At 43.2% G+C, this 13,353-nt stretch overlaps 1 protein-coding gene across 1 annotated transcript; it reads left to right on the top strand.

The window, feature by feature from the left end:
- Window positions 1–4,223: 4,223 nt before the first annotated feature.
- Window positions 4,224–5,303, top strand: CNR2 (cannabinoid receptor 2). The gene has a single exon (XM_007935719.2). The coding sequence runs from the start codon at window positions 4,224–4,226 to the stop codon at window positions 5,301–5,303; it is 1,080 nt and encodes a 359-aa protein (XP_007933910.1).
- The last annotated feature ends 8,050 nt before the right edge of the window (window positions 5,304–13,353 follow it).

Here is a 13,353-nt window from a genome sequence, read left to right as displayed (position 1 = left end):
TTATTCACAGAATCGCAGGATTTTGTCTTGTGACTACCTTCCACTTAGGAAGGTAGAGTCTACTCTTAGCTATGCCACAAATTTCTTGGGTGACCTTAGGCAAACTATTTCCTCAATGGTAGGATTATGGAGCTAGATTAGATCAGAGGCTTTCAATACTTCCTTGGAGTCCAAAGGTTCCACAGAGGAACCTGGGCTGTCTTCAAGAGAGGACAAATGTGATTTTGCCTGTTTTATAAATAGCTGTTGTTGTTGTTAGGTGCCGTCGAGTCGTTTCCAACTCATAGCGACCCCATGCACAGCAGAACGAAACACTGCCCGATCCCTCACCAGCCCCACAATCCCTGCTATACTTGAGCCCATCATTGCAGCCACCGTGTCAATCCATCTCGTTGAAGGCCTCCCCCTCTTTCGTCGACCCTCCACCCTACCAAGCATGACATCCTTCTCCAGGGAATGGTCCCTTCTTACAACATGACCAAAATAGGTGAGACGAAGTCTGGCCATTCTTGCTTCCAAGGAGCATTCTGGCTGCACTTCCTCCAGGACAGATCTGTTAGTTCTTTTAGCAGTCCACGGTACTTTCAGCATTCTTCGCCATTACCACAACTCAAAAGCATCAATTCTTCTTCGGTCTTCCTTATTCATTGTCCAGCTCTCACATGCATACAAGACGATTGGAAATATCATGGCTTGTGTCAGTTCCATCAATTGTAAAAAGCACTCTGCTTTCTTAAAAATGTAAAAGCCACTAGATTATAAGAAAGGATACCATTTATTGAGCTTTTATTATGTGTCAGGGACGTTTTATCTCAATAGCCTCTCAAAGTAGATGGATTCTCCCCATTTGAAGATGCTCCTCATAATAACAACAGCAACAACAACAATATGCACTTCCATGCATTTATTTACTTAAATCTCTACACACACAAATTTTATAGATGAGGAAACCAAGCCATCAGATGTCTTGAACAAGACCACGTGGCTGGGATTTGAACCTACACAGTGTGGTCTCCTCTTTCTCACACCCTTACCTCGGTCTACTCCATTCAAGAGAGCTCCTTTCCATCCAAGTGGGTTTCATTGATTAAATAGACAGTTTCTGAGCACCTACTATGTAGGTAAGGCACTGAAGATCCGTGTATAATGAAGGCTCAGTCCTTACCCTGTGCAAACTCAATCTTTCTAGCTCTGCATCCTCAGTGAACATCTGAGCCTCATTATCAATGAAATAATAATAACCATAACTCTTAAGCTCTGGTAGCATAGTGCCTAAGGCACTTGACTGCTAACCAGAAGGCTGGCAGTTCAAACCCACCAGCCACTCCACAGAATAAAGATTAGGTAATCTACTTCCATAGCAATCAATACTGCCTCAGAAACCCAAGGAGGGGTCGCTATGAGTCGGTCCCACTTGACAGCACATAACAACAACTAGACTTATGCGGATTAAATTAGATTGTGGACATGAAAAATATTTTGTCAAATTTAAACTCCATACAACTGTTGGTTTGTGCAGTTATCAATCTAGTTAGAGGAAGATGAATGCAAACTAACGCATGGCTACAGTATATGCAGAGTTTGGCTTGGAGCATCATGTGTGATGGGGTGATCAGGCAATACTTCACCGGCCAAGAGGTGATCCCTGATGGAAGATCAAAAAGGAAGGTAAACCAGGGAAAGGAATCCCAGGGCAAAGATGTGCAGGAAGGAAAGCAGAACTATTTGGTGAATAGTTAAGTATCCAGTTGACCAGGTCCAGGGATGCCTGCCATGGTGGGCTCAGGAATGTCTTCTGACCTGGATATTAGTAGAACATACAGCACGTTGGTGCAGTCTAACACCGTCCCATAGATGTAGAATGGAAGCCAATAGGCAATTTCAATTTTCCTGTAGCCACATTAAGAAAAAATTAAAAGAAACAGGTGAAATTAATTTTAATCACATTTTATTAACCCAAAATACTATCATTTCAACTTGCAATATAAAAATTATTAATATAATGATATGCATATATTGATATTAGTAATTACCGATATAGATTATTGAGATATTATAAGAATGACATGGCAAGGATGTCTAACCTCCTCATCTAATTACACAAGGAGAAGCAGAGTCAAGATCAACAGCCTAAGGTTGATTCCTATGAGGCAGAAATCAGACATGACTCTTTCCCCCAACCTTGTTATTAATTCTGACACCTAGCACCCCTCCAATGACACTCTCTACTTCTCTACTGGGTTTGATAATTCATTGCAATGGCCACATAGAACTAATACACAATACTCATGATTGTGGGATTTATTGGGGAAGTAACAGGCTACAGTTCAGGATCAGAAATGACTCAGGATTCAGTTCTTAGGTCAGGACAGCCTCTTCTCAGCAGTGTCCGTGGCATGCCTCTCTCTGGCCCTCAGCTCCTTGACCCTGCAACCTCGTGGCCTCTGCCCTGATCAGGCAAGTGTTACAAAGCTCTTTGAGCTCTGCTGATAGGTACCCAGAGAGGCACCCACCCCACCAGCAAGCCCTCTGCCTTAAGCCACTCACCTTTCTCACTCTGTGGGCGGGAAAGCCCACTGCTCTGTCACACACTGGTCTCTTGGTTCTGCTGCCTCTACTGCCACCATGTCTCTGCAGTCTTTCTGCCAAGTGTTAAGCTCTCTCTTTCTCTCTGCCTCCTGGGTCCAGGAGGTCCAGCATGGGATCTCAGATCCAAGGATACACTCTACTGCTGGTTCATTTTTCTTGATGGTAGTGAGATCCCCCTTTCTGCCTCTAGGATGGCTCATTTTAAGCCTATGGATGGAAAAACCAACCAATCCCCATCTTAGGGTCCCATACATTTTATTTCCATGGTCCCAGCCCCACAAGGGTGCCATGTATTTACATTATCAACAAACTATCCAATCCCCTTGGTAGGCTACCAGCAGCTCACATTTGCATAATCCCACCCAGCTATCTGGTGGAAGTCAGAAAGACCATGGCTAGAAGGGCCATTTTAAGTAATTCACTGTACCACAACTGTGATTTCTGAATCTCAGAATTCATATGTCATTAATTTTGGACAGTTCTCTGCTATTATCTCTTTGAATAGCATCTTCTTGTGTCCACTATCAATTCTCTCTATTCTTCCCTTCTGAAATTCCAGTCAAAACTATTTTAAACATTTTCATTCAATTCTTCATGCCTTTTTACCTCTGTTTTATGTTTTTCATCTCTTTGTCTCCTTATGCTGCATTTTGAGATATTTCTTTGGAACTACTTTCTAGATCAATGTTTTTCAATTGGTCTGTTCAGCTCTATAACCTAGCTCTTAAGCATGTCCTTTTCAATGACTTTATTCTTCATTTCTAGAAATTTTTCTTGATTCTACTTCAAATCTACCTAGTCTCCTTTCAATTCCTTATTGTTTAATCATATTTAATAAATTTCTGGGTATTATATAATTTAAAAAAAATATTCCATTGGGCCTTTATTTGTTCAAATCTTATATGACCTGGATAGTGTATCCCTCTAGAGAAATTCAGAGTTTGCTTTTTTGGTGTGTGTGTGTATGTGTGTGTGTGTGTTCATGCATGTACATGCATGCACACATGTAAAGGAATGGAGAAAATAAAATCTGACACATATTTATACTAAACAGTTATTTCTTGGTTATCTGACATTCAAATATAACTGGACTCCTATATTTTATCAGGCAGTTCTCCTACTTGGTGTGAAGCCCAAATCTCATGTCCTGTCCCCAACTAGTTTTTCAGATTTTACCACCTTACTTACCAAAATTGGCAAACAACAAAACACCAATGTAAAAAACTTGTGAACTTTATGATTTCAGATTCCATTTCTTCTTGGTTTGCATTTTATCTTGGTTTTTGAACCTTGGGGATTGTCCTTACTTTCAAAGGGAATTGTTAGGGTTAGTCTTTTGGAAAACAAAAGGCCAAAAATCTTGCCACATCTGCTTCTTGCATTCCTCATACTTCCCCTGAGGCAACCAGTACACATCTGGCTCTCCTCCTGAATGGAAAAAGGGCGCAATGCAGGGGAACAAAATAAAAATTGATATTTCAACATATGATCCAGCCATGCAAGTAAAGGATTTGAGGAGAATCAGTTATTATGTGAGGTCATTATTGTGCTAACTGAAAAAGACTCTTCTTCTTTGCATTATACTGCAGCAAAAGCATCTTGGCAAGCTCGGCTGAAGCTGAGGGACCCACCCCATGGAGAGATGCCTGGTGGATGCCAATGTCTCCAAGGATGGCTTGGATTTCAACCTCATGAAGGATTACATGATTCTGAATGGCACCCAAAGAATAGCTGTGGCTGTACTGTGTACCCTTCTGGGCCTACTAAGTGCCCTGGAGAATCTAGCCGTGCTCTACCTGATCCTGTCCTCCCACCAGCTCCGTAGGAAGCCCTCCTACCTGTTCATTGGCAGCTTGGCTGGGGCTGACCTCCTGGCCAGTGTGGTCTTTGCCTTCAACTTTATAAATTTCCATGTTTTCCATGGAGTAGATTCCAATGCTGTTTTCCTGCTCAAGATAGGCAGCGTGACCATGACTTTCACAGCCTCTGTGGGCAGCCTGCTGCTCACTGCCATTGATCGCTACCTCTGCCTGCACCACCCACCTGCATACAAAGCTCTCCTCACCCACAGGAGGGCACTGATGACCCTGGGCATCATGTGGGTCCTCTCAGCATTGGTCTCCTACCTACCCTTCATGGGATGGACTTGTTGTCCCAGTCCCTGCTCCGAGCTTTTCCCACTGATCCCCAATAACTATCTGCTGGGTTGGCTTCTGTTCATCTCCTCCCTCTTATCTGGCATCATCTACACCTATGGCCATGTCCTCTGGAAGGCCCATCAGCATGTAGCTAGCTTGGCTGAGCACCAGGGCAGGCAAGTGCCAGGAATGGCCCGGATGAGGCTGGATGTGAGGTTGGCCAGGACCCTGGGGGTGGTGCTGACTGTGCTGCTCATTTGCTGGTTCCCAGTACTGTCCCTCATGGTATATAGCCTGGCCACCAAGTTAAGCAACCAGGTCAAGGAAGTCTTCGCCTTCTGCTCCATGCTGTGCCTTGTCAACTCCATGGTCAACCCTGTCATCTATGCCCTGAGGAGTGGGGAAATCCGCTCTTCTGCCCACCACTGCCTGGCCCGCTGGAAGAAGTACCTGCAAGGCCTTGGGCCTGAGGGAAAAGAAGAGGCCCCAAGGTTTTCAGTCACTGAGACAGAAGCTGATGTGAAAATCACCCAGTGGTCAGATTCCAGAGGTCTGCACAGCTCTGGTTACCGATGAGGCCTCTTTCCCAATTTTAAATGACCCAAGTCAGAAACCATTTCACTCCCTGGAGGACAGATGAGCAGTCCTGACTGCCTCATTTTATCTGAACCACCCCAGGAATCTGGGTACCCCTTTGCACTGATGAGTGTTGGGACTGGCCCCTGGAAGTGTGAGTAGGGCATTCTACTCTTGATTAGCTAGGCCCTACAAGGGGTGGCAGAAGACAAAATGGCCTGTGACAGCCTCAGTCTATGTCAGGTGAGGAACCCCAGAAAGATAGTTTCATGCCTATATCCTCCAGAGAACATAGAGAGACAGAGGAGATCTTCAGGTCCAGCAAGAGGAAATCTGAGAATGGATTATTCTCCTGGGAACTCTGGGTATGCACCAGCCAGCCAGCCAGCCAGCCAGCCCGCCCTTTGTTGCTGCTTAATTGTTGGGATCACCTTGGTCTTGGAGCTGTGAAAGCAAATATGGTAGGCCCTACCTTCAGGCTCCTCTTGTCCTCTAACAACCAAGAAATGGGATTTGATGAGGCTGTTGATCCACCTCTTGCAGAGGAGACTGACATGCTTCCAGCTCCGGACATCTTGTTACCAGGGCAAGGGCCTACCCTCACACTGCCAATCCGTACTCACAATCACTTTGACCTCTTAGGTTCCTAGGGAATACAGTAGAAGTTGTGATTGCTTGGGACACAGAATCTTCAGTTTTTCACTGACCTTGTGAAGTTCTACTAGGTGGAGCCAATGGGAATAGGCAATAGCCCTGTTTAACCAAGCTCCAAAAATAAAGATATTAGCAGATTTTTTTTGTTGTTGTTGTTATGTGCCGGACTCATAGCGACCCCTCCTTGGGTTTCCGAGGCAGTATCACTATGGAAGTACATTGCCCCATCTTCCTTCCAAGGAGTGGCTGGTGAGTTTAAACTGCCAGCCTTCTGGTTAGCAGTCAAGTGTCTTAGGCACTACGCTACCAGAGCTCCTAAGTCCCCAAATTGTTCCCATTGTTTTCTCAGTTCAGTCCCCTTAGCCTCCTTCGAAGCCCTATAACGTATAATAAGCAGACTAAGTGGGAGGAGGAGGACATTCCCTTTCTGTGTGCCAGGCACTGGGATGGCACCCCATCTCAGATATAGTAACAATACAGCCCCATGCTCTTGAAGATCCCAGGGTGCTCATATTTTACATACTAGGGAGACCAAATTCCTACCAAGAGGCTTAAAGCAGTGTGCAAGGTAAATTGCTGGGGTGGGGTGGGGGGAGGTTGGGAATTGCTGAGGAATTCTAATGCAAGTATTTGGGACTACAGATGGAATAAAAGGAAAGATATTGAGTAAATATGTCTTCATTAAATACTTATAGGAGAATGTCTCCACTATTCATTCATTCATCATCCATCTCACAAAAACATACCAGGCTCTCCACTAGGGCCTGGACGTCCAGTCATAAATGAGGCTCTGCCCCTGTCTAATGGGGCTTATATTCTACAGTCAGGTGGGGAGAGAGCCAGTGAAGAGGCATACAAGTAAACAAAGATGTTCACAGATGGTCCAGTGACAGAAATCAACAGACATGTGTGATAGGGATTAACTGGGACATGCAACTTTAGGTAGGGTAGACCTGCTATGTGCTTCAGTCATAAATGATGACTGGCTTTTATTGAGCCTTTACTATGTTCTGGAGCTCCTGTGTGATACAAATGGTTAAGCCAACTGAAAGGATGGAGGTTCGTGTCCACCCAGTGGTGCCTCAGAAGAAAGGCCTGGTGATTATTCCCAAAAAATCAGCCATCGAAAACCCTGTGGAGCAAAACTTAAACCCAAAATATCCTCTCTGGTCTTCTTAAAACCAAACAATACTTTTAGCTAAACTAGTAAAAAACAATATCTGCCTTGAGCATTACGCTATCTACTTGGGATCAAAGTGACAACAGCAATTTCAAAGATTAGATAGGAGCCTGAAGGGGAAAGGAGTTGGGGCAGGAACTCAGAAAAGGAAGAACTCAAGGAATGTAATGTCACTGAACTGTACGTGCACTAGTCGTTGAATTAGTGTATGTTTGCTGTGTATAGTCTCAACAACAATAATAAAATAAATTGTAAAAAGAAAATAACACCCTATGGAGCAAAGTTCTACTCTGACACACATGGGGTCGGTGTGAACAGAGTTGACTTGACAGCAAGTGGTTTGGTTTTACTATGTTCCAGACACTGGGCTGCATGATGATGATGCTATTGACAGCAAGTCAATGTCAGGTGTACTTAGAATTTGAAGCAACTAGTTTGGCTTCTGTGCAGTACAGTCAGTTACTTAATATGGCCCTTCTAGCCATATTTTTTGTAACTCCCAGCAAAGGACTGGGTTGGCCTATGCAAATGTGAGGTGCTTATGGCCCACCAAGAGGACTGAAAAGCATGCTAATAACATAAATAAGGTGCTTGATGCACTTGTGTGGATGGGACTATGCAAAATATATGGAACCCTTAATGAGGGGATTGGTAAATTTTGCCTTCCTGGTAGGCTTAAAATAGAGCCTATTCCAAAGTAGAGGGGGACCTGACTACCAAGAAGAGACGAGAGCACTGTGGGATCAGTTCCATGGTCACAGGGGACATCAAGTTCAATTGGCATAACATACTACACAAAAACAATAGTCTACAATGAGGATCTTAAAAGCTTGCAAGCAGTCATCTAAATGCAACAATTGTTCTCTCTGCATCTGGAGCAAAGAAGAATGAAGAAAAACAAAGACATGTGGACACAATTAGTCCAAGGGACTAGTGGACCATGTGAACCTCAGCCTATATGATCATGAGACCAGAAGAACTAGATGGTGCCTGGCTACCACATCAACCACTCAGAAAGGGATCAATGTAGGAGATCCTGGATAGAGTGGGAGAACAATCTGGAACAAAACTCAAAACCATAAAAAGACCAGGTTTACTGGTCTGATAGAGCCTGATGAGACCCCTGAGACTAATGCCCCTAGCTACCCTTCAGGTCTGGACTTGAACTCACTCCCACGGCTTCCAGCCAAACAAAAGACAAGCATATAAGGTGAACATTTACATCGGGTAGATACACTCCTGAGAACAATCAATCATGGGAGATAGCTCAAGGGGGCAGAAATGCATAGGAAAGGACACAGGGAAGAGATAACCATGGAGAGGAAGTGGAAAGAGAGCTATTACATTGTAGGGAATTGCAGTCAATGTCATGGAACAGAATCTGTGTGAATTGCTTTATGGAAAATGAATTTGCTCTGTAAACTTTCACCCAAATCACAATAAAAATTAAAAAAAAAAAAAAAGAAGAAGAAGAATAAGAAGAGAGGGGACCAGAAGGCGTCCTTTGGACTCAGGGTCCCTGTGCTGGGAACCTCTTGGATCTAGGAAACAAAGTGGTAACACTGGAGATGGTCAGAGATGGTGAGAAGCAGCAGCCGAGAAATGGCAGCAGCAGAAGCAGCAGCTGAACCAAGCGTGAAGCAGCGTGGGGGGCTTCTGGACCACTGAGGGAGACAGCTGTCTGCCTTCAGGCAGGAGGCTTGCTGGCAGAGTAGGGTGCATCCAGGCACTTGGTGGAGCTAGATTTTCTGACTCACAGAGCTAGAGTTGAGCACTTTGGGGCTGAGGCAGAGCGTGGTGCCTCTGGGCACTTAGAGGCAGGACTAAAGAACTTTGTAAATACTTGCCCAAGCAGGGCACAAGCCAAGGGGCAGCAAGGCCAAGAGGCCGAGGGCCAGAGAGAGCCTTCGGGCACTGCTGAGAAGAGGCTGTCCTGATTGAAGAACTGAATCCTGAGTCACTTCTAATCCTGAATTGTAACCTGTTACTTTCCTAATAAGCCCCATAATCATGAGTATTGTCTGTGAGTTCTGTGTAGGCATTGAAATGGTTCAAACCCACCAGCTGCTCCACAGAAGGAAAAGGGGGCAATCTACTTCTGTAAAGATTTACCCCCTCAGAAACCCAAAGAGGGTCGATATGAGTCAAAATCAACTCGGTGGCAGTGAGTTTCGTTTTTTGGGGGGTTGGGGAAAACAGAATAGTAGAGAGTGCTGTGGGAGGGATGGTTGGTGTCAGAATTGGTGAAAGGTTGGAGGGTGGAATCATGTATGGCCTCTACCTGACAGGAATCAGCCTTGGGTTGTTGATGCAGACAATGATTCTCTCTTCCCCTTGTGAAGTTAGAAGAGGTCAGACCTCACCCCTACAGCATTTTTATATATTCTGCTTGACGTTTTTTGTTCTGTTTTTTTTAATGCCTAGAAACAGAAAGAGACTCAAGGTTATTATGGTTTTACACACATTTGATCATAGTCTTAGAGCCTATTGGAACAGTAAACAAGGCTGAGATTCTTAATTTTCGTGTTAAACTTGATCATTAGATATACATCATCATCTGAGATCAACAACCTGATGAAAAAGTTTAGTATCTGGATACCTCCAAGAGGCAACGTCACTTGTTTGAGGTCATACTGTGAAAGCTGGGGTTTCCGACTCAGATCTATTTGACTCCAAAGCCTGCCCTGTTAGCCATTAGCCCGTTAGCCTGGTTGAGTCAAATTCTGTTTGAATACTGCTCCTGCAGAGTACCAGTAGTTCTCAGTGATATCAGGTCATTACAATCTTATTTGTACTGTTATTTCTCAACATACTCCATTTTATGGCCCCAAAGACAAAGTCCACCCTCTGTCATAGCCCATATCACAGACTGTCTTAAGTGGCACTCACTAGTTCATCTTCCCCACGAGATAATGAGTTAGCCGTGTTCGCCTTTGGGTCCTCAGTGCTCATCAAGGACCCAGCACAGAGTCCAAAGGGATCTGGTTGATATCTTAGAACTGAACTGCTTCTGAAAAGCTCATTGTGAACTGCATCTTGGAAAATCAAATTTTATTTGAAAGCAGCTCTTTTTGTAAAGCAAAGAAATGCTGTCATTTTTTAAAGATGGATTTGCATGTTCATATGTTGTGATTCCTTAAAGTTACAGCATGCCTTTCATGGGTGGGTCCTCTCATTTTAACCTAAAAGATGCCCAAGTGCCTGGCACATTGGTACTCAATAAATATTTATTGGAAAATAAAACTAGATAGAAATAATCATTGAATTAAATGCTGTCACTTTCATACTTTCTATCTCTGTCCTTCTGCAGTTACACTTTATTTCTGCTTTAAGTAGAGAACAGAGTACACAGAGGAGGGGGACAGCAATGGGGAAGGGAAGAAAGAAAGAGGCCCTAAATATCACAAGAACTGCCCTCATTGTTTAGATAAGGAAACAGTCCCGAGACTTGCTCAAGGAGACCAGTGGGACTTCCTAACTCAGATTTCCTAATCTCCAGCTCTGCCCACTCCACCCCAGTACCTGTCACCTGACCCTACAACTATACACTTTGGTTATGAGGATAAGGAGAAATTAAGGTCACAATGTCCCGTTTTATCTTCCTCAAGACATGTTTTGCAACATCAAAGATCAATTATCTGTTATGTTGTTGTTAGGTGTCATCGAGTCGTCTCCAACTCATGGTGACCCTATGTACTACAGAACAAAATACTGCCCTGTCCTGCACCAGCCTCACAATCCTTGCTATACCTGAGCACATCATTGCAGCCACTGTGTCAATCCATCTCGTTGAGGGCCTTCCCTTTCTTCGCTGACCCTCCACTTTACCTAGCATGATATCCTTCTCTAGGGAATGGACCCTTCTGACAACATGACCAAAGTTATTGTTGTTTGTTATGTGCCATCCAGTCAGCCCCAAGTCATAATGACCCCTCCTTGGGTTTCCAAGGCAGTATCACTACGGAAGTAGATTGTCCAGTCTTCCTTCCAAGACCAAAGTAGGTGAGACCAAGTCTGGCCTTTCTCGCTTACAAGGTACATTCCAGCTGCACTTCTTCCAAGATAGATTTGTTAGTTCTTCTAGCAGTCCATAGTACCTTCAGTATTCTTCACCAACACTACAACTCAAAAGCATCAACTCTTCTCTGGTCTTCCTTATTCATTATCCAGCTTTCACATGCATATGAGGCGATCAAAAATACCATGGCTTGGGTTAAGCACACTATAGTCTTCAAAGAGACATTTTTGCTCTTCAGCACTTTAAAGAGGTCTTTTGCAGCAGATTTGCCCAATGCCATATGATGTCTGATTTCTGGACTGCTGCTTCCATTGGTGTTGATTGTGGAAATAAATATAGAATCTTTGACAACTTCAATTTTTTCTCCATTTATCATGATGCAGCTTATTGGTCCAGTTGTGAGAATTTTCATTTTCTTTTTATTCAGGGGTAATCCACACTTCAGACTGTAGTCTTTAACCTTCATCAGTAAGTACTTCAAGTCATCTTCACTGTCAGCATGCAAAATTGTGTCATCTGCACATCACAGGCTATTGATGAGTCTTCCTCAATCCTGATGTCCAGTTCTTCTTCATACAGTCCAACTTCTCGGATTATTTGCTCAGCATACAGATTGAATAAATATAGTGAAAGGATACAATCCTGATGCACACTTTTCCTGATTTTAAACCATGCAGTATCCCCTTGATCTGTTCAAATGACAGCCTCCTGTCTACGGACAGGTTCTTCATAAGCACAATTAAGTGACCTGGAATTCACATTCTCCTCAATGTTATCCATAATTTGTTATGGTCCAGACAATCGAATGTTTTGCATAGTCAATAAAACACAAGTAAACATCATTCTGGCATTCTTTGCTTTCAGCCAAGATCCACCTGACATCAGTAATGATAAACCTCGTTCCACATCCTCTTCTGAATCCTGCTTGCATTTCTGGAAGTTCCCTGTCAATATACTGCTGCAAGCATCTTTTAAATTATCTTCAGCAAGATTTTACTTTCATGTGATATTAATGATGTTGTTTGATAATCTCCACATTCTGTGGGATTACCTTTCTTTGGAATGGGTACAAATATGGATCTCTTCCCGTCAGTTGGCCAGGTAGCTGTCTTCCAAACTTTTTAGCATAAATAAGTAAATACCTCCAGAGCGGCATTCGTTTGTTGAAACATCTCAATGGGTGTCCTGTCAACTCCTGGAGCCTTGTTTTTCGCCAATTCCTTCAACACAGCTTTGACTTATTCCTTCAGTACCATTGGTTCTTGATCATATGTTACCTCCTGAAATGGATGAACATTGACCAGTTCTTTTTTGGTACAGCAACTCTGTGTATTCCTTCCATCTTCTTTTAATGGTTCTTGCAGCATTCAATCTTTTGCCCATAGAATCTTTCAATACTGCAACTCGAGGCTTGAATTTTTTTCTTCAGTTCTTTCAGCTTGAGAAATGCCAAGCATCTTCTTCCTTTTTCATTCTCTAATTCCAGGTCTTGCATATTTCATTATAACTGATTTTCTCTTCTCGACCTGCTCTTTGAAATCTTCTGTTCAGCTCTTTTATCTTGTTATTTCTTCCATTTGCTTTAGCTACTCTCTGTTCAAGGGCAAGTTTCAGAGTCTCTTCTGACATCCATTTCAGTCTTTCTTCCTTTCCTGTCTTTTTAATGACCTTTTGCTTTCTTCAGGATGATGTTCTTGATGTCACCCCACAACTCACCTGGTTTTCAGTCTTCGGTGTTCAATGCATCAAATCTATTCTTTAGATGGTCTCTAAATACAGGTGGGATATAATCAAGGTCATATTTTGGCTTTCATGGACTTGCTTTAATTGTCTTCAGCTTCAACTTGAACTTGCATATGAGCAGTTGATGGTCTGTTCCATAGTCAGCTCCTGGCCTTGTTCTGGCGGAAAATATTGAGTTTCTCCATCACCTCTTTCCACAGACGTAGTCAATCTGATTCCTGTGTATTGCATCTGGTGAGGTCCACATGTATAGCCACCATTTATATTGTTGAAAAAAGGTATTTGCAATGAATAAGTCGTTGGTCTTGCAAAATTCAATCGTGTGATCTCCAACGTCATTTCTATCATTAAGGCCATATTTTCCAACTGCTGGTGATTTTTTTGTTTCCAACTTTTGCATTCCAATCACCAGTAGCGATCAACACATATTAATTGCATGTTTGGTCAATTTCAGA

Source organism: Orycteropus afer, unplaced genomic scaffold, assembly GCF_000298275.1.
Source record: "Orycteropus afer afer isolate SDZICR_OR568_19922 unplaced genomic scaffold, OryAfe1.0 scaffold00031, whole genome shotgun sequence".
Lineage (NCBI taxonomy): Eukaryota > Metazoa > Chordata > Mammalia > Tubulidentata > Orycteropodidae > Orycteropus > Orycteropus afer.
This window is presented reverse-complemented; position numbering and strand designations above follow the sequence as displayed.

Bases quoted from the DNA above. Each gene is read 5' to 3' on its own strand.
- CNR2 (XM_007935719.2), top strand. From the start codon at position 4,224: ATGGAGAGATGCCTGGTGGATGCCAATGTCTCCAAGGATGGCTTGGAT.